The following is a 21,519-nucleotide window of genomic DNA, read 5'->3' as shown; positions in this document are numbered from 1 at the left end:
TTATGTAGTTGTAAAACTTTATTTTCAAATCGAAAAAAACACAGTTAATATAGTACACAAATTTACATGATTAACAGAAGACATACGAGATATAATCATAGCATAAAATTAGTCGTCGTATAACAAATTGCATATCAATTGTTAAAAATAAAAGCTTGCCTTTAATAATATATCTGCGTACATTTCTTGTATCTCACATTGTCGCATCAATAAACATTATAATCCTCTAAGAGGATAATTTCTCTATCCATCGCAAATTGATGATATGCTATTTCGATTCGTCATGTAATCTTATGCAATGGCTTTGCGAATTGCGAATATTCTTATTTATGCGCAATGTATAGAGGAACCACTCTCATTCTATACAAATATATTTCTTAACATATAATATTTACATTTATGATTCACACAAATTTACGAGTGAAAGGCACATGTTGAAACCACGATAGCTTGATAATAATTTTGCTACTTAACCATTCTTGCACCAAGAATGTCTTGCAACTACAATTCTCCTCTATATTGGCTTTAAAATGTTACATAAATAAATGCCTTAGCAAGTTACAACTCTAATATAACTAAACTATGTATGTAATACATGTGTATGATATGCGATGTTCTACAATTCGTATTAATCTGCTGTTAATGATATCTTCCATTGTGATATATTTAATTTACACAAAAAATATTCAATCTGAAACATAACTTTATTATATATTCAATACCAAATCGTAAATTCTCTTCAAATTTTTCCCAATAATCATTATTCATTGCACTCTTCACACATTTCTCTCTGTATCTATCAAAAATATATTCTTGTCCTCCAATATTCTGCAATTTAATCATCGATATTACAAATCTTGCCACGTTATACATTCCACCGATTCATCATATCTTATTTACATTATTATATTCCTACACATCTTGTCACAAAACGCCGACATTTTCATTTAAAAAATTCAACTCCTGTTCTAAGAAAAAATATTTCCGATCCTTCGGATGATACTTAATCTCTTAAGTAACGATAAACGAAACAGATCTGAGATGCAAACCAATTTCGAGTAATAATTGGTTTCCCCATGCGATATACATCTGTGTTTTTATAATTCAATATAAATATATGCTTATATGTAGCGCATTGAATGATATGAGCAAATGGAAGAATCTTTTTTTCGAGTGATGCTTTGATATTTTTTTCCATACATCTAACATGTACATATTAGCTGAGCTTCTCTATAAAACAATGCAAGTTGAAAAATAGTTCAGATTATAGAAGTATGTTTGTTTAAAATGTATAGTTTCTAAAGTGAATGAACTAGTTAATTGTTATCAAACTAATTATCTGATAAGCTACGCATAAACATCGATAGTCTATATCTACATTTAAACTATGTAAACTATGTGTTGCCTTGTATATTATTTAAATAGATAATTTACGCAATTTACGTTTATAATTTGCTTTCCTTCTTGTTTCAAAATAAGAGAGACCTTTCTTTAAAATACATATAATTTTTATATTTGGTTGACAATGACGTTATTTTATTTGGGTTGAACATCATTCGCACATTATTGTATTTAAAATGATTATTAATTTATGTGGAAAGATGAAATTAATGATTAAATAATCAAAAAAATAATTACATTGGTTTCTCTACAAAGTTTACATAGTTTATAATCTATGCGAGGAAAAGATTATATAAATTTTCACATAAACAACATATATATATGTATAAGCCATGTAAAAAAAACTTAATTTTTTAGTATACAATGCCTATAATCGTATACTAAAAAATTAATAAATTAATAAAGTGCAATTATATTAATTGCATTACGTGCAATTACATCATTTTTTCGATACTTGGTATTTTAAAAAAACATAATTAGACCGTATTTACTGAAATAGAAACGCGAGCATGAGAGAATAAAGTTTGCTTCTATTCGTCGGTAAGTTAAGTAATCTTTATTCCTAAAAAATACGCGAGAATTGTTTTTAAACATGGTTTAGAACCATACTTTGTCTCTCACTTTGCCCAATTTTATAACACAGCCTTATTTTTATCATATACTATCAAGAGGATTTTGATAGCCAGTTTAGAAAGCACATATGCACGGTTCCATTACACAGTACATCTCGGTCTATATATATATAATTCAATGTTTGTTCGATAAATCGATTAGAAGGACATTACATATAGAAATACTGATACTTTACTCGCTTTGTAGGATTATCGGAAAAAATAATATTTGCGTAACAGTATCGATCGTACATCCGCTCGAAAATATAATAGCGTGATTTTTATGAGATCACGATTTATAACGATCTTATTATTTGACGTATCATTAACTATTCAACAGATCATAGAGAGTATAATCGTTCCATATTACCTCCACTGAGTGTAATGAGAAATCTGTATAAATAATTCTATTTGTTTCATTTTTTAAGATACTAATGATCAATGGATTATGTTCTACAGTTTATGATTGAAATCAGATATGGCAATATATCGTTTCTTATTAATCTACATGACACGGATGCCTCTATTAATGCAACGTTTTTCACTTTGTCTTAATTATTCTATAGAATAAGTACAAATATTAGAGAAACAGAGTAAATCTGGTATTTTGTAAAAGGCTTTAATGTAGAGAACCTCATGAGATAAAGCACGGGCGTTATGTGTAGTGTTTGCAATACACATTTGAATTCAAAACTAGTCTTTTGTTCTCGATCACAGCCACTGAACAGTAAACAGAAACATTTTGTAGTAGTTTTTTTTACATGCATTTGCATACTTTCCTATAACCTTTTTCCCTTTTGCAGGCGCCTGGTGATGAGTAAATTCATTCGTTTTAGTATCGATTAGTGTAAAGCCAACAATGTAGAGCTGATAACAGCTGCATTATCGCGTGTAAAACAAGTTGTTAATGGAGAAATATCTGTGCAGAACCATTAAATTGTAATGTAAAATAGTGCCAACACAACACCATGTTCCTTGATGCTTTACATGAGAGATGTCATCCTGGTATTCTATCCCTGTTTTATACAGGTAAAAATCATTAACAAGAATAAGATAAACAGTACCATCATAGCAGCATCATTTTAGTAAATTGACAAAATTATAAAATTTTTTAAATTTACAAAATTTATTGAGATGAACAATTTTTATATTTTTCTTAAGCTATAAAATTTAGATATTAATTAAAATAAAACAGATTTATGTGATTAACAAATGTCCCTGCAGCAAATTTTATAATCATTGACCCAAAGCCACAAGGACAAAAAATTATAGCAATATATATGTATATATATATAAATTCATAACATTGGTTTTTTTTTATCATGAAACAAGAACCAATAAATTTCAAGGTAATTTTTCCGATATTTCTTATGTTCTTCAATATAATTTTAATTGTGCTATTTGATAAGTGTACTATTTACCTTATTATTAAATATTGCTGTGTTTCGTAACTAAAATTTTCTTTTAGCGGTATTTCATCTTTATACTTTGTCGATATTTTATATTTTTATCAACGAGTTTGTGTGTATGCTATCTACATTTTTTGGAATCTACGTTAATTATCTTAATTGCATATAACAACGCGCGCTTTCTTACTTCGGATGTTTCGTTCATGTTAAAATATCTCGTCAAATTTGTATCAGAAAGTAAAGCTGCGCTTTACATGTCATACTTTCTAATATCACCGTGGTAAGAAATTAACTTATAGTTAAAATAAGTTTCTATATATATATATATATATATATATATATATATATATATATGTATATATATGTATGTATGTACAACGTGCATGTGTTGTATTACACACAATTAGACTGATTTATTAGCGAGACTTTTTCATTTTTGCTTTATTATCTGCATTTTAATATGTTCGTTGTACTGAATCAGATTAATTTCTCACCTGAATGCTTAAATTCTAGTTGACGAGTACAGATTGCTGTACATTACAAGGAACTTAGTGTAAGCATTATTTGAGATTATTACATTTACGCAATTAAAAAAAAATGACAAATAAATTATCGAGCGGTGTTCTCAATGCGAAAAATATTTAGTAACAATAAAGAAAATGATGAAAACTAGACGGTGATGTAATTCATAAAACTTCGAATTAATATAAAGAATATCTATGAAATAAATAATCATCTAATTTTTATTTATATTTTTCCGATTTAAATCAATTATGAATAAATAGCTGTCTCTTTTTATTTTTATTTTTTTTTTTTGATAATTAAAATTTCATTATTATATGTCAAATTATTGTACTGTGCATTCCTACTCATGATATTTACAAAAATATGCATTAGATAAGTACCAGAAAGAGTACCTGTATCATTGTAGCGGCACTTTATCTGTTCTGCATTTCTCTGCATGTAAGTTGCATTGCACAATATTTATATTGATGTATTATTAATTGCACAATTTAAATATACTTTATATTGTTTACTTAGTCGGGCTTATAGATTGGAATCTTTGGAATAAATTCAATTAGAAGAACCTGTAATAACAAGAAAAAAAAAGCAGTTAACATTATTAAGTTTACTAATAGACATATATCGTCTTATTCTAGATTAATATAATTCTGTAATATCTTACATATTCCATCATAGAAGAACTATCGCATCTCTGTTTTGCCAATCTCCAATGCAATCCAAGTTTATGGTAAAGCCTACTATTTTCCCATTCTAATAATTTGTTTAATGAGTGTTGAGTCTATATAAAAGACAATATATATACATTTAAATATTTATTTCACAAATGCTATAAAAGTCTTAAATTTCAACTAATACCAATACTAATGTCTTACCCTTTTACTCAAACAAATGACAGGCCACAGAGAACATCCTAGGGTACAGCAGCAACATACACAACCGCAGAATAACCACTTAACATTAACGGGTAAAGTCTTTTTCAGTACACTATTTATTCTCATAACGGTTGCCTTAAATTCTTCTGGTGCCACCCGGGATATGAGGCCATTAGGAAACTCCGATTCAAAACGATTACTGAGACCGAATCTAAAAAAAGAAAAAGATGCCATGGATTAATAATCTTCTTCCAACATATGAATAATCATACAAACACCAATCTAAAGTTAATGACATTAGATAAGAACTTTTAATGGAAGGCCTTTTAAATAAAGCTAAATATAACATTACATGCTTTTTTGCACACGAATAATGAGTCATGGATTTATCTAATCTTAAAAGTTAAGATACTTTGAAACTCAGAATGTCAATATAGCTAATAAAATTTTATTAAAGATTAACAGAAATAATTTTTGTTATATATGTGTACATATTAAAATAATATTATTTTATATTATACAGATTAGATATATTTAAGGAATATTGTTCATCAATTCCAGAAATAATAATGCTGAATAACGCATAAATAACTTTTTATCAGAAATAAGAGTAATTTATCACAAACGTCCATATATTTACATGCGATTAAAAATGCAGGTAAACATCAGATAATGCACAGATCTCTATCGACACAGATGTATTTTATAGTCATGCGTATATGTATATGTATGTGTATGTATGCAAAACATCTGCTTTATTTTCCTCATTTATCGATGAAAAAAGTTATTCACTCAATTTTAATTACCTAGATTGACGGTATAATAATTCGATTACACGTACGTACATGCAAAACAATTCGCGCTAAAAATACACTCGTCATTATGGAAAAATCGCCTCATCGATCCGCAATGTCAATAACGACGACGACGAGACGCCCATCGTCGTGCGTTGCAAGACGTCAAAAAAATTGACCGAAATCAGGTGATCCATTGTTTGCCTCCCTTTGTGAAAGAGTGCGCGAATCCTTTTTCTCCTCCCCCCTCTCCCCCATCTTCTCGAGACAACAAAGAACTCTTTCCCTGTACATCCTGAACGGATGTCATCGTATGTACACACACACACACACAATTCCACCCGATGTCAACTTACACCGTCATATTGCCAGCCCCGCGGATGACGATCGGGTCCGGCACCATCGCGACGTAATGCTCCTCCAAATTCTGCTCGTTCTCCTCCTCCTCTTCCTCGTAGATCGCGTCGAAATCCGCCATCGCCGCTACGAATTCGCCGATTCCCGCGAACGCGTGAAGCGTACAGCATATAAAGCAACAGCGCGCGACCTTCTCCGTGAACGCGTCTCTTCCGCCCCGACTCGGGCCAGGTCGACGAGATGCTCCCGACGAAGCGCGTTCCTCGCTCACATTCCCGCCGCGACGAGCTTCCGGCTCGTCGTCGCGCTCGTCCCTTCGCGATCCTCGCGAGCGTCGATCATCTCCGGGACAACCACGACTCCAGACTAGGCCAACCGCTAGGCTCTCGCTCGACGACGACGACGATGGCAATCGCGACACTCTCCGCCAGTGTTTGCGTAAATACGACAGACACGCTCGTCCGCTGCACAACCGCACCGTGCACGACGCGCACTGCGGATATACGCGATAACGCGATGTGTTCACACAGCTCATCAATTTTTTCCTCGCTGCGATTCCAAGCCCGCCAACGTGACAGCCGCGCGCGCACGTGTCAGCCCTGCTCCACATTTGAATGGCGTGAATATCACTTCAATGGTGTCATCGAGAGCATTGATAGGATTCTTCTCCCTCTTCAATTTTCTCCTCTTCCTTTCCAGCAGGTATTTCCATATTTCCGTAATCTGTAACATAATTAATTTAGCAGGTTAATCTTTGCTTAAATTAATCTTTTGTAATCTTTACTTGGTCTTCCAATATAAGATAAGTATAAATGATGTTTTTGAATATCAATTTTTTTCTCCCTCAAATTGCGTTATCGCAAAGATACGTTTTATTGAATTCTCTTCGTTATTAATTAAGCGAGAAGATAATTGTGAATTATTATTTAATAATCTTTGAATTCACCGTTTTCATCTGTGTTGATTTATTATCTGTTGAGCGATCTACTCGTAAGATAATTTTCTCTTTTAGTGAAGATGATAAAATAAACAAGGTTATGACAATAACATCAAAATTAAGACAAGGTTAAAACAGCAATAGATAATCGACGATGCCGATAATATTAAATATTTACATTATTTTGTAGAATGAGAATAAAAATGATAAAATCTTGTAGGTCTAATCTTGTCAAGATGTAAAATTAAATCTGTACCGACTGTTAAACTTTTGCAATTAATTCATTGATAGTTCTCGAATGAAACATACGATGGCGATAGTGTTTCGATACATTTGCATTGACACGCGCGCGCAATATCACAGTATAACTTAATATTATTTTATACTAAACAAAGTGATCGCATCATTGCTTTGTAAGTACGTATCATTGTTATATATATTTATTAGTTTAGATTATATATAATCTTATCAATACGAAGTATATACAATATGATATATAAGAGACGGAGAGAGAGAAGCAACAATTAGCAGTTTCGAAATCAGTATGCGTCGTTCAATAATGATGATTTGCAAGAAAGTTGGATGACACGAATTATTTGCAAAGTGTCATTGTTTTGTATTACTCGCGATTACATTGTATTTCACAATCTCGTCAACTTGCAGCAATCGCAAAACACATGTGCAAATACTTTTCTTTTAGTCGGCCCTCATTAATCGATACTTTACTCTATCAAAAAATATCGATTAAAGAGGATGGATTGAAAGAAAAGTATTTGCAAATCATTGCTTTATTTTACTTTCATATATATGTATATAGTCGATTTCTAAGAATAGCGCATCTGCAAATATATATTTTTATTATCTTTTAATCTTTATTAATCAATATTTTATTTTGTCAAAAATATCAATTAAAGAGGATCGATTAAATGAAAAGTATTTATAAATTATTGCTTTATTATTTTATTTTCATATATCTCGCCGATTTAAGAATGGTGCATGTGCAAATATTTTTCTTTTAGTCCTTATTAATTATTGTGTCAAAAAATATCGATTAAAGAGGATCATTAAAAGAAAAATATTTGCAAATATTTGTAAATCATTGCTTTATTTTACTTTCATATATCTCGCCGATTTCTAAGAATAACGCATGTGCAAATATACATTTTTCTCTTAATCGGGGTCCTGATTAATCGATATTTTACTCTATTAGAAAATATCAATTAAAGAGGATCGATTAAAAGAAAAAATATGCTATTCTTACAAGTCGGTGAGATATATGGAATATAATATAATTGCAAGCAGAGTATAAAGCAATGATTGATAGTTTGCAAATAATTCGTCCGACTTTCCTGCAGATCATCGTATCGCATTATTTAACAGCGTGCATATCGTGCTCCGAGCGTAACTGTGTTCCTCGAACGTGTACATAGTAATCACGGACGCTCGGTACAGTTAAAATGTGATTAAAGCGGTTACGGATGAGAGTCGCCGGCGTGATTGCGGCGCCGATAAAAATCGCGGCGAAACAGAGGCGAGGAAAGGTGATGAGATACGATTTATAATTGTCCGACGTAAATGCAGAACGGAGTTGCCTGTCCGGACAGCTATTACCGCAAAGCTATAGCGGAATATACGCGGGAAGTTTCTTCTCTCTCAGATTTCAACCGCCTGCCTCGGTGACGATCCGCCGTGATTGCAGCTTCCCGAATGCACCGGCGCGATTTGCGACACGCGAAAATGTGGAGAAATTGCGAGACACGCTTTTAGCTATTAATCGCGCCGAAAAAAGTCGTGTAGCTGATACGGTAATGAGGGAGACTGATATGTAAATCGATAATGTTCGAAAATGCCTCTTTTTTCATTCTTCGTGAATTAAAATTCTGCATTCATATAATCTTAATTATCGAAAGAAACGTGAAGAAACTGAATAAAAGAAGTAAAAGTGAAAGGAGCGATTTTGCATGCACGAAGAATAATTCTTGAATTTTAGATGTCAAATAAATATCGGTAAAAAGCTGACAATAAAAATTAAAGAATTCTTATAAGCTCATTTCTATCCATCGCGACAGCAATGAATTTCAGGATGACATTACGTACTGTACAGTCGCATACTTTTCAATTAGAAATAATTTTTTATTACCACTTCTTATTAACAATTTGAGGAAATTATAATTAAAACTCTACCCCCTAAGTATCGTCATTTTGTCCTGGATTCTCACAAATAACTCGGTGTGTATAATTTGTGATAATTTTGAGCTGGTGTAATTTAGCACAAAGAGTGGATCTTCTTTCTTAATACAAAGGGTTTCGTTGCTTTATGCTTGCGAAGAATTGTTCCAGCCGAACACTAGGTTAATTCAGCTGATAATAAGCGCGCTTTTATGTACCAGCAGACGTACCATTTTTATACATTTTTACACGGCAATTTTACGGTCTGCTGAAGCGACTATATATGGAGAGAGATGCAGTCATGGCATCCTTCAACTCGTCTTTCACGTGTAATTCATACAAAAATTTGAGTCGTGAGAATTTACAAAATTATTTTGCGCATTATGTAAAATATTCAAAATATTCAAAAGAATAATTGACATTTTTATTAATTGCATTGACATTTTTTATACGAATTGTATTATTTATTATCAATTTATATAATATATTTTATATATTTCTTTGGAAAAGACAGGTAAATTAATTTGCACCTGCGATAAAAAATACAATTGCATCAGTTAATAATGTATCTTGATATTATACATAAACACGTTCTCGCAGCGAAAGTAGTTGGTCACGATTTAGCATCGCTCATTAACCTCGCTAATAGTCTACATCATCAGGAAATTGATTTCATCTTAATTTTAACACCATCTTGTCCGCGAGAGATACAGTTTTATAATCAAATTTTAAAATCAAATTATATGGAATAATTAAATCTTCGAGTGAACACTATTACTGATCATATGCATTAATCATCTACGTGAAAAATATAAAATGTCGAATTAATCAATTCTCTTTTGATTTTTTATAGAAATTAAAATTAAATTATTTAAACTATTAAAACTGAATTGAAATTAAATATTAAAAAGAAGCTACAAATATTATAATATTTTAAAATAGTAATAATAAATATTATAATATTTTAAAATAGTAATAATAAATATTATAATATTTTAAAAATAGTTTTTAATGATTTTAATTTTAATTTTTTTTACAGTGATTTTGTGATGTGGTCAACGTGCAAAGTCAATGTGATCAATGTGGCATGGTCAACGTACTGCGTACTGCAATTCAAAGAGTGGCACCACGTCTCGAAAAGCAGAAATCTCAAGATTAAGATAATCTCGGAATCAGGTAAATGGACCATTAATCCTCGACGATGTTAAATCAAATGACAATTTATTTCTGGCACTTGCAACCCTGTCTGTTTCTCGAATCTTCAAACATTGATGCTACCGTCGACCGTCGTGCACGACGGTTGATCCAAGCCTGTAGATAAACACGAGAGAACATTTTACGCGGAGCACGACGTCTTCCTTTCCCTTCACGTCGTAGAGGGGATTAAAAAGACGGCGATTAGTCAAGCGAAATCGTCCATCGCGTCTGAACATACGAAGAACACATGCGACTTGAGTTACGCGGTACCTCTCGAAATAGAGAAAGAAAGAGAGAGAAAGAGCAGGGGGGTGGAGGAGGAAAAGAGAGAAGGTAGCGGTAGGGGAAGTCGACGAGACCGAAAGTACCGACTCGACATTCTTTTCGGCTAACCGCCTACTTAATTAAAACAACATTAAGCCGGCCGGCTTGCGCCGAGAACGATGCTGTCCATGGACCGTGCAACAGACAGACGAAACGAGAAAGAGTTGCGGTGGAACGCGAATGGGTGGGAGGGAGGGTAGTTGCAAAGCGGCTTTTAAATCTCGACTGCAACTGCTGCCGCTGCCGCTACTGCTGCTGCGGCTGCTGAATCGGCTCGTAAAGTCCGCGCTGCTTATTAAATTAGCTATGTCCAATCGATTCGTGGATTTTGTTGAATCGCAATTTCGGAGATCGAGAGAGGCGGGATGGTCGTTTGAGGAACTTATCAATGCGTTTCTTCCAATAAGAATGTCACAGGAGAGAAAGAAAAAGAGAGAGAGAGAGAGAGAGAGGAATGGGAAATTTTGCTTCTTTTTTTTTCTCCTCATGATATCGTCCAATTTATATGCGGCGTGTCGTAAGTTAGGCGGCTTATTAATTTACACGCACCTGTCGGACGGATTGGGCAACCGTGACGCATTTGTTACTGGAATTTGGCAACGTTTTGCGTCATGTGTCACGACGCCTCTACACTTCGGTTAGTTGCCGACTATTAACAACCGCTGGTTACTTAACGCGATACATTTTCGTGCGTGCGAAATGCCGAGAAACACGTAAAAATGACGGGAAAGCAAGTTTGCTAAATCGTGTGTGAACATGCAAACCTCAAGAATCATGCTGCCTGCAATTTATTTATTATCTGGTATTCATTCAAACCTTTTCTGTCAGAAACGTTGTATTAAATCAAGTAATTATTAGATGTAGATAAAAGTGGCAGAAAACAATTTTCACGACAGATATATAATTAATTGAAGGCATTTAAGAAAAAAAATACAATCTTCAAGTTTTATTTGTTTCATAAGAATATTTGATGTATATTAACTTAAATTAGGAATTTATTTAAATTTAAACTAAATATACATTTTTGCAGCACCTATTTAAAGGAAGATTACGTGCATTTTCACCGTTTCACACCAATTTCTCACCACAATCGCTCGCATCCCGAGCGATTAAATTCATTTATGAACGTGTTTAGTCTTTTGATGGTAGATTTGCCGTTCAGGTGGCACACGTGGATGTACATATTTCCGTGAAATCGAGACGCCACACCGCGTTTACCGCGAGTAGAGCCCGGTAATGGGCTAACAACAATTCCGCTCGCTAGAAATAGTATGAGGCCAGCCAATTAAATTCAACGGCAAGAGGCTCCTCTTCACGGCCGTGACACTTAGCGGCCTTAAGTAGCGAGATTTAGAGGCGGCAGGTGCTCCGTTCGATTCTACCACCCTTCGTCTTCATCTTCCTTTTTCTCCACATCTCCTACGCCCCCCTCACTTGCAGAGTTTCATCTCGTTTCCCTGCCGGGCGCCCCGAGGAAAAACACGTGAATGCTCGCCGCCGCCGCTCTAGCACAAGCACCGCCTCGCGTATTAATAATGAGCGTTTGACGCCGCGCCAGAGCCAAGCGCCCAACTTTTACATCTCCGAAAGAGCCGGGAGAGCCGAGCCGGATGAGGAATCTCGTCGGTGGAGCTCGGAGCCACGCGATGCCAATGCGATGGGAAGCACGCGCGCGCGCGCGGACAAATCCTCCCTGATCATTTTATTCCGTGGGAGAATCGCGTTCTCGTTAATTGAAGGGACAGGCAGAGGCTTGCGCACCGCTGCATTCTTACGAAAATTGAATTGTTTCTGGAAACCAAATTATTATGTTCCATTATCGTATATATCGGTGACCTAATAACCTGGTACATCTCAGAAAAATTGGCGAATGACATATGGGATCAAGTCAAGTTTATTATGAACGTTAAACTTTACAGTTTGATAACCACAGGCTGTCATAAATGTGTCTAACACTTGGGTCCATTTGTGGTTCATTGCATCAAGTAATAAATAGATATATCGATGTTAGAATTTATTATTTGAGAGGATGAAAAAATAAAAAATTTCCAGATTTTTCATTCAATTTTAAATAATATAGGAAAAAGTACTTGGAAAAATGTAAGAAATCTCTAAGATCTCAAAGCTATCGAGACGGAGGACTAGGATATATATATATATATATATATATATATATATATATATATATAAAATGATATATCACCAATAAAAAATATTTAACATATTATTATATTATTAATATTAAATTGTTTTACAAGTTGAGAAAGTTTTCCATAATAAATTACACATTTAAATATGAAACAATATTGCAAATTTATTGCAAAGTATTCTTGAGAACACAACTACAAAATATTTTTAATTTTAAAGTGGCTTTATATCAAATATCCTAGCTCTTCGTGTATATATATATATGATATATAAATGATTCTCATCAATAAAAAAACTGCTCTTATAAAATAAAAATTAATCACTTTCCAATTTCCGCTACAAATTTGTAAAAAATGTTTCCTCCTGTTCTCTAAGCTCTTTTTCTCCACGAATGAAATATTTACAAAGAACGTAGCGTATAATAAAGTCTAATCTCGCTTTAGTGTTATTATACCATTCTTTATTTCTATATCTTGATCGTCATCGTGGTCTTTTTTAACGTAATAATTTAAGTAGATCAATTTTGTCGGGTGGAGGAGAAAAAAATAAAGAGGCGACGTGAAGAGAGTGAGAGGTCCTAATTGCGTGTCAGCTTACGGATAGTCATGTATATGCAAAAGAGAGCACCCTCGTGTGCATTCGTATCAAAGATGGCGAAAAAATACAAGGCGGTCTCTCTTCTCCTAATATCAGCGGAAAAATAACCGCCTACAAGTACGTACTTAGCGAGTCGTTACGTCGCGCAGCGGAGCGTAGCTCCTTCGGGAACTCGCTACGTTCATTCGCCACAGTCGTGCTCCGTGTACATTGTGCCCAATCGTTTCGTTCAACGTGCCCGACGTGCACGTATAGTATACGTGCCTCTTTATTGCGCGAAAAAGAAAAAAAGAGAAGATGCAAAAAGAAACGATCGTGCCCTCACCCCGATCGATTCGTCGTCCATTGCCGTCAAACTTTAGCGGTATGATAGCGGCACCCGTAGTTCGAGAAAAAAATATTAATAAAACTGCTATTAATAAATGTCTCGGTTTAACAACAACAGCCAAAAAGTTGGAGTTTACTTTTCACACGTACTTGTCTTATGTATTAAAGCATATGTTAAAAGATAGGCAGATATAATACTAATAATGTAAAATTATCAATCGATTATTGTCCAATTAAAAATGTGAATTTTTTATGTCAAAAGTCTCTTCATAATATAATATTTTTTTAAATAATAATTTTTATAAATAATATTTTTTTTCATTCAAATATTAATAGTACTTATATTCATAGTACTTTATCAAATTTTTATTTTAATATTTCATCATAAAAATATTTAAAATCGAAAATTAAGAGATAGTTTAAAATATTGCATACTATCTATTAATTAATAAAAATTTATTTAAAGTTGATCGAAGAAAGAAGAATGTAGAAAATGTAGAAACATAGTTGTATTAATAGATTTTGAGCATCATATAATATATTATAGATAGTCATCTTTGCAGAAAATCTTGTAAGATTTTCTCAACATCAATTTTGATAAAATTACCATTTCTCTGGCGAAAAAGGACAATCATTACGTTTAACATATATTTTTCATAATACTTTTATATTTTTTATAAATGCAAAATTATTTCTTTGTTTACTATTTTTATATTCGAATTTCGTAAAATATTCGATGTGTTTTTTTTTTGTTCACAATGAACGATCGATCGAACAGGCGGTATTTTCGTGGCGATTTTCGCCACGCTATTGGTCGTCGAGGTAGCATCCAATGCTCTTGCGGTCGTATTCTCGTTTCCCTTTCAAGGTTTTCATTGGACAATGATCAGCTGCGTCTGTCAGGTGTCTCAATAAAGGCGCGGATATAGATTCTTCCCCCTTATTTTCGGCGGATGGATCACCAGTTGAGTTCCCCGAGATCTTTCGGCCACTGTTCCTAATAATTCGAAGCAAGAGGTAGAAAGAGGAGTAAACAGGTGGCTGGCACAGTGTTGTAACATATAATAAAGACATAATTCTCTCGAAGAAAATTGATATTTCAGAGTTATAGATGGATACGCGAACTCTCTTTTTCTTACTAATTAATTTAACATTATGTATTACTTAACAAAAAAATATGTTATCTCACACACACAATATATAAGTTCTGTTTGTCATTGACTGATTTCGCATATATATAAAATTATTATCTTAAAATCTTAAACGAAAAAAATACTATGTAAGAATATAAAGCTTTATATTTATAAGACAAGAATAGCTTGCTCTGATATACATAGATTGCTTGAAAAATTATATTGAAATATATGGAAATGTGTTCTATATGTGTTTAGTATAAATCTATCCACCATCAACTAGTCTGGCGTTTCCAATGAATTATTGTCGTTTTGACGCTTCTCTGATATTTATGCAAATTTTGTGAAAACTCTAACGCTGTTTTGAATGAGCGAGAACAAACGCACAGTCGGCAATTAAACTCCGTTGTTAACAACTCGCAACTCGCAGTCTCGTTATCCAACGAAGGCTCGGATGCGATGTCTGGGGTAGATAGGCGAACGTATGCACGCCGCAAATTAAATGTTTGGCATAAACCAACGAGGGGTTGATACTTGCAATTAGTACATACTCGGAGAATTTTCTCTTTTTTTTTTTATATATATTTCCGTTCATTACACGTGTGCGACGAAAATTTCATTCGTTCTATTTAATGCACATTGGCAATTTTATTAAAATATGCATTTTTGTTTCTGTTCTTTTTATATCGATTTAAAAAATTGTACTATTTGTAATTAGTGACTTTACCTAATCTCTACTTTTTAAAATATAATAATTTCCACGATTGCGTTAACAAGTTACAGGACATTTTGACAAAAAGTCTCGGTTTATCATCATTATGACAGTCAAGTGCCGTCGCGATGCGAGTCACACTGACATTCTGTATACGTCGCAAAAAATATCGTTTTTAGCCGCATCTCGTCCGCGACTGCGGCAGAAGCGCGAAGAAGGTGGGGGGTTATAAGCGTTAAAATTGCAAAATTGCATCGCCATTGTGCGGTGATCGCGCGTTCCGAACTGTCTCGAAGGTTTTTGACATTTATGACGGCGCGTGATTTACGATTTATTTATGCCGCGGACTCCTCTTTGTAATAATAATACCAGGCGCGGGAGAAAGAAGAAGAGAGACAGACGGTCCTGACGCAGAAAAGGAAGCTACCCCTCTTACGAGCAAACGACAGCCATTTTAAGAGACACTTAACTCTCTTTAGTGCTCCTGGGAACAACGGCAATCTCCATATAAAATTCGATTCTCGGCGTTGAGTGCCCGTAGACAGATGATGACTCGTCTCAGACCGAATGCGCGGGCGTGTCTCCCTTTACGGATGCATAAAAGTTGCATTAAGTAACGCCGTAACAATGTGTTTAGAGTCGCTTGTTTCTCGCGATATTCCCCGAATTGTTGTTTGTAAATTTTAAATCCACTCTTTATGTAAATTGCTACATTTTTTCACTTTGATAAAATACCGATAAATATACATAAGTTAAGAAAACAGATTTGTTTTCTTGCTAGGTTAATTACATTTTTCGAAAAGTGAATTTAATAAGCAATTTTAATATAACATCCGTGAGAGATTTTTAAATAATATTTAGCTTTTTCCTAAATAACATTTTGATTGAATGAATATTTGACGCCTTTTGGTGCTACATGATACCAAATTATACGTGTAAAAATTAGATTCTTCAAAAACGTGTATGCAGCCAGAAAGAAATAATTTTAAATTCCAGTATTTTTTCTCAAAAACTCGTGATATCTTAATATCTTAATAAAACAGTAATCTTTTTGCACGATTTAAAAAAAGCCTCATTTATTCGGCAAATTATACTTTCTTATTTTTATATAAGATTCAGGCTTATAAATCAATATTGCATAGTTGATAAATGATATGCCGTTTGCTCAAGGAAGGGAAAGCAGCCGAGTGTCGAGATATGCAAGGAGACTGTTGTCCGTGTGTCTCAAAATAAGAACAGAACAGCTCAGGGGCACAATTAATCACGCCGAAAAGAGCGCGGCCTTCCGGGGTTTTATTAACCAATTACTCGGGATGTAGTATATTCGATGCTTCGAATAAATAGCCGGCAAACAGCGTCCGGAATTCATTAGCGGGTCGTTCGGCCACCAACTTCATTACTCATACTACGTATTTACGTGTCTATCAATTAGAGTGCCCAATTTAGGGAACGACGCGAAACAAAATTATTTCGCTGCGCTGTATCAATTTTGCAAATAGTCGCGTATTCCACGTTTATATTTTTGCATTTGCATATTTCGGTAAAAATATCGCATTCGAGAGGTAAGAGAGGATTAAATTAACGCCAAGGATCAGCGAAATACATTAATTGTATTTTCTTAAAAATTGTGACATATGACCATCAATTTTCGTACAAGTTATCCTTGCATCTTTTAAATATATTTTTTATAGTTTTATTTTGCTAAATAATGCACGTAATTAAATAAAAGTCTTTCATAAGAAAAAGAGACAGAATTTCTGTTATTAGTAAAGACAAGTTAAATCGAATGCTTTAATTTTGCAAAATTATATAAGATATATCCTGGAACTAAACAAAATATTGTTACAAAGTTGTGGCTTATATTTATTGCGTCATTTGAAAATCTTAAAAATATCTACAAAGACACAAATTCTTTGTCTCTTTTGCTCAAGCCTTCTGCTTCAACCGCGTGTATGACGCTTTTGTGCAATCATTGTCCCTCTGCGCCAAATCAAAATTTTGCCAAACCACGATGGTCAGCCTCAGAAACTGTGGACGTATTCTTGCGTGTAAAAGCCGCCGTTATTACTAACTTCTGAATGGTATTTCTCGTGAAGATTCAACCGCTGAAGCCAGTTTTCGAACTTATTATAGTATTTCTTTCGTGTCTCTGCTAACGCATACAATATTCGCATTGTTCGAATTGATTACCGCATTGGATGCAATTCAATGCTCATGTCTCTAATTCATATTCTTAGGTATTATGAATTTTCTTCGCTTATTTGATTCATTTCCGTTTCCGCGGAAATTTCTTGCGCCGGCAAAGATTTATAAAAATAATCGTGTAATTTGTAATTCGAATTTTATTTACGGCGCGCGAAGCGACTTAAAAACGGAAGGAAGAACGGGGCCTGAGGTAAAGGCGAAAAGGCCGATAATGAAGGATACTTACTGGCGTTACAGTAGCGGCAAATATTATTATGATCATTATGGAGGCAGCACGCAGCATCGAATATGTTATTCGAGAAACCTTCCAGATAAACGAGGCACTTCCTTTCTCACCGTTCTCACTTATCTTCGTTAAGCGTGTCAGCTTGACAGGCTAGTATCGAACGTAGCAAGCCCGTGCCGCAGGTACATAAATGAGAGCACACATACGAAACACGCGAGTATCGATGCCTGCGCAAACTATCGAGAGCACATCCATGCAAATAATCCGTATAAATCCTTCAGAAATTTCCTCTTTAGATATAGATGCCTAATATATTTTACAAAGTTATATGTATCACGAGAGAAAGTATGTATTTCATATTTCTTTTTAAAAAATAAATATAATACATACGACACACATAAAATACATTTAGTGAAATATAGATGTAACATTCCATAGCTGGAAAATATTTTATTTCACATAAATAAAAATTATAGAAATTATTCAAACGATTGCTTATTGCAAAATTCACATTTTATAGAATATTGAGACGCTTGTCGTCGAATGAGCTGTAATATAATGGTATGTTGTATTTTATGTAACATATTTTTCTCTCATTCTCCTCTTCTATCTTTCGCTATTTTTCGTGGAATAATCTTTCATTTGGCGTGTAGCAAGATGTCAGGGGCAACGAAACATCGGACGAGCGAATATTACATGTGGTAGCCGGTATATCCACAGTCGGGCTGTATCGTAAAGCGTTAGCGTGGTTAGCACGCGGGCTTAGTAACTCGCGCCGCGAGCGAGCGGCGAGCTTAGCGTGTGGCGTGCATACCATCGTGCGCGCGATGCGGTGCGATGTGTGGCGCGGTGCTGTGTGTTGTGTCTCGTCTCTATGATCCTCTCTCCTTCTCACTCCCTTCGCACCTCTCTTACCTCCACACGTTGGTGCTGGGTGGTGGAGGCACCGGCGGCGGCACCCTTTGATCTCCCTGGCCACGCCCCCTTTTTTCATTTTTTTCACTCCTTAAAAGGCAGATGGACAAAGTGTATTGTAAAGTGGGCAGCGCGCTCGGGAAGACAGCGCAGGTGGGAAGGAGAGAGAGAATACGCGGGGGGAACGAGAGGAGATGCGGACGAGGTAAGGAATAGGATGCGAGAGAGCGAGAGGAGACGAGCTCTACGCTGTAGGTGAAGCTGCTGGCTCCGCGTGTCCAGTTACAATTATTAAGGACTCTCCTCGCCGCGCAGGAAGGAAGAGGACGGAGGAAGAAGGAGGCAAGAATCGGGCGAATGCTTCGCTAATTATCCGATCCCCGCGTCTCGGGACTAATGGGCCGGGAAGTGAAGAGGGCGAGAGGAAGTTAAAGAAAGAGAGAAAGAGAGAGAGAGAGAGAAAGAAGAAGAAGAAGAAAGTAAGAAGAGAGAGCGACCGGCCAGCAATATCCAATTGATCATCCGACAAACCTTCCTGATGAACGAGGAACTTCCTATCCCACCATCGTCGCTCATCTCGGCACAAACTCGCTACTCCAGGATAGGAGATGCTTCTTCAAGACATACCGATTCCCGTAATTTTAATTTCATCCGTATGGCAAAATTTTTCTTACACTAGTTGTTGATTTACTATAGACAGACGCAAAATTATACGCATCAATAAACTGCGTGTTGGAACTAGAATATATATTTTAAATACGATCTTGTGAATCTGCTATATAATTGAATTTTTTATTAACAAATGCAATAAAAATCATCTAAAAGTATAGCCTAGGCATTTAAATTAAACGATGTAGAAGAAACTGTCTATGCATATCCAATAAAGGCCGAGGTCGCGTGCAATATACTGATAAAACGAACGAATGAGAATTGACAATGCACGGCTAACGTTCGTTTCATCGATTGAATCATGTACGAATTATTGATGGCCGAGAACGCGCAGACATGGCAATTTCATTGGGAATATCAGCCAATGGCAGATGGTTCTCCGTACACCATAATTAGTTTTCAACTACGAAGCTAACGACGAGCACAACGTAACTCGGTGGAAGACGGGCGATTAAAGGTCGCGACGGAGGAAAGTTCGGAACTACTCGATCGAAGAAAAAAGAGAAAATGAGAGAAGGAAAACAAGGAGAGGAAGGAAGGAGGGGGCGAGAGCAAGAGAGAGAGAGAGAGAAACCGCCTTCTTAATAATATAAAATTTGCTCGGGGATGTTAAAAAAGTTGGCGCAGGAAATAAAGTAGTTTCCCCGCGCACACGGCCATATTATCCGTTATGTTATTCAACGATTACTGCGTAATAAGATAAGAGACATCAACGGCTAACGTGCAATAAGCTAAGTATGTGATTCAGATGCTTACGCAGTAGCTGGCTACTTCCGTATCCTGTCGATTACATTTCAATTCGAGTATATTCGCTTTTTTCATTTTGTCTCTGAAAAAAACAAGAAAATTTCGATTAGTTTCGAAGTTTTTAATCAACAGTTTTAACAAGAACATTATATGTATATCGGGGGATACATATATTCTCATTACTAACCGCAAACCATCTGAATTTGAATTTTGTTTGTTTAAAAATTTAATATTAAAAAAATTTAATATTAATATTAAAAATTTGATGTGAACATAAGATAAGAATCAAATAAACACGCTTAGCTTAAACTATTTAAATGAATGATGAACGTATGTCGAGATTTATAGCTTGGTTTTATCATGAATTATGTATAGAAAAAAATTTAAATCGCCTACGTAAAAAGATTCGATAATAAATGAGATGATAAAAAACTATAATGGAAATCAATTGTCGATAAAAGATTCAAAATTATATTTTCTGCATATCGTACTATCATATACGTACGTAATATCATTTGATTAGTATAATTTAAATTCTATGATACATTTTTTACATTCATACATTAATAGATGTTGTACATATATCACATTCTTAAAATTAAAAAATATTTTAATTAATTATGTCAATGTTTCTTTATTTATTATAAGAATTTTCATTAGTATTCAATTATTATTAATTGTTAATTATTTGATTACAATTAATGCGCAAAGATATCAGCATTTATTTTTATGACTTATCACTTTGATTTTCACATCTATTTTCGTTAATATTGTATACAATTAATTGAATTAATATAGTTGGAGAATAATTATTCTTTTTTGATTGTTATATTTGTTCAGAATCATTATATCAAGATTCAAATTATAATTTATAAATTTCAAGAAATTGATTTACGAGATTTCATATGCAATTTTGTATTATACTGTCTTGTGTCGATTGCATTAACTATCTGGCTTCCGTGCAATGATTATAACCATATAACAGTTATACAGTGTAATCACAGAAAATTTAAATTCAATAAGTTGAAACATAGACTTTTACTTTTCACGTACTTCATCGTCTGTTCTACTGTTTATGTCTGTGTTATATTCTTTACTAAAAATGTATGTTTAAACAATTTTAATCCGCATAAACTCGTATTAAAAGTTCTTAGGCATAACGATATCTGTTAGATATATTATTCTGCTTTATCTTTTAAATTAATTAAGAGTTTATAAATAAAAAATAAAAAGGAATATAAAAA

At 34.2% G+C, this 21,519-nt stretch overlaps 1 protein-coding gene and 1 long non-coding RNA gene across 11 annotated transcripts in view; one reads left to right on the top strand and one right to left on the bottom strand.

Moving 5' to 3' along the window:
• LOC145969307 (cysteine-rich hydrophobic domain-containing protein 2) overlaps positions 1 to 21,519 on the bottom strand; it is a 166,546-nt gene continuing 145,027 nt past the window's right edge. The window contains exons 4-9 of one of the 2 annotated variants that reach the window (XR_014438023.1): positions 20,285 to 20,357; positions 5,969 to 6,692; positions 4,819 to 5,029; positions 4,608 to 4,724; positions 4,339 to 4,509; positions 1 to 3,028 (exon numbers count right to left, since the gene is read on the bottom strand). Coding sequence is in view for 1 of the 2 variants with exons in the window: in XM_083095316.1 (XP_082951442.1) it covers positions 4,459 to 4,509; positions 4,608 to 4,724; positions 4,819 to 5,029; positions 5,969 to 6,579 (990 nt within the window). In the remaining variant the exon portion in view is untranslated. Of the gene's footprint in view, positions 4,510 to 4,607; positions 4,725 to 4,818; positions 5,030 to 5,968; positions 6,693 to 20,284; positions 20,358 to 21,519 lie in introns of both variants that reach the window. The other variant, XM_083095316.1, reaches the window with a different exon arrangement.
• The window catches only part of LOC145969309 (uncharacterized), a 94,283-nt gene continuing 78,738 nt past the window's right edge, over positions 5,975 to 21,519 (top strand). For 6 of the 9 annotated variants that reach the window (XR_014438026.1, XR_014438029.1, XR_014438032.1 and 3 more), the window contains exons 1-2: positions 5,975 to 6,671; positions 10,115 to 10,251. This is a non-coding gene — a long non-coding RNA (uncharacterized LOC145969309). Of the gene's footprint in view, positions 6,672 to 10,114; positions 10,252 to 14,536; positions 14,811 to 19,174; positions 19,689 to 21,519 lie in introns of those variants that run through there. The other 3 variants (XR_014438033.1, XR_014438031.1, XR_014438025.1) reach the window with 3 other exon arrangements.

This window comes from Camponotus vicinus, unplaced genomic scaffold, assembly GCF_025532165.1.
Source record: "Camponotus vicinus isolate PSW18456_S1 unplaced genomic scaffold, iyCamVici1.0 SCAF_3, whole genome shotgun sequence".
NCBI lineage: Eukaryota > Metazoa > Arthropoda > Insecta > Hymenoptera > Formicidae > Camponotus > Camponotus vicinus.
This window is presented reverse-complemented; position numbering and strand designations above follow the sequence as displayed.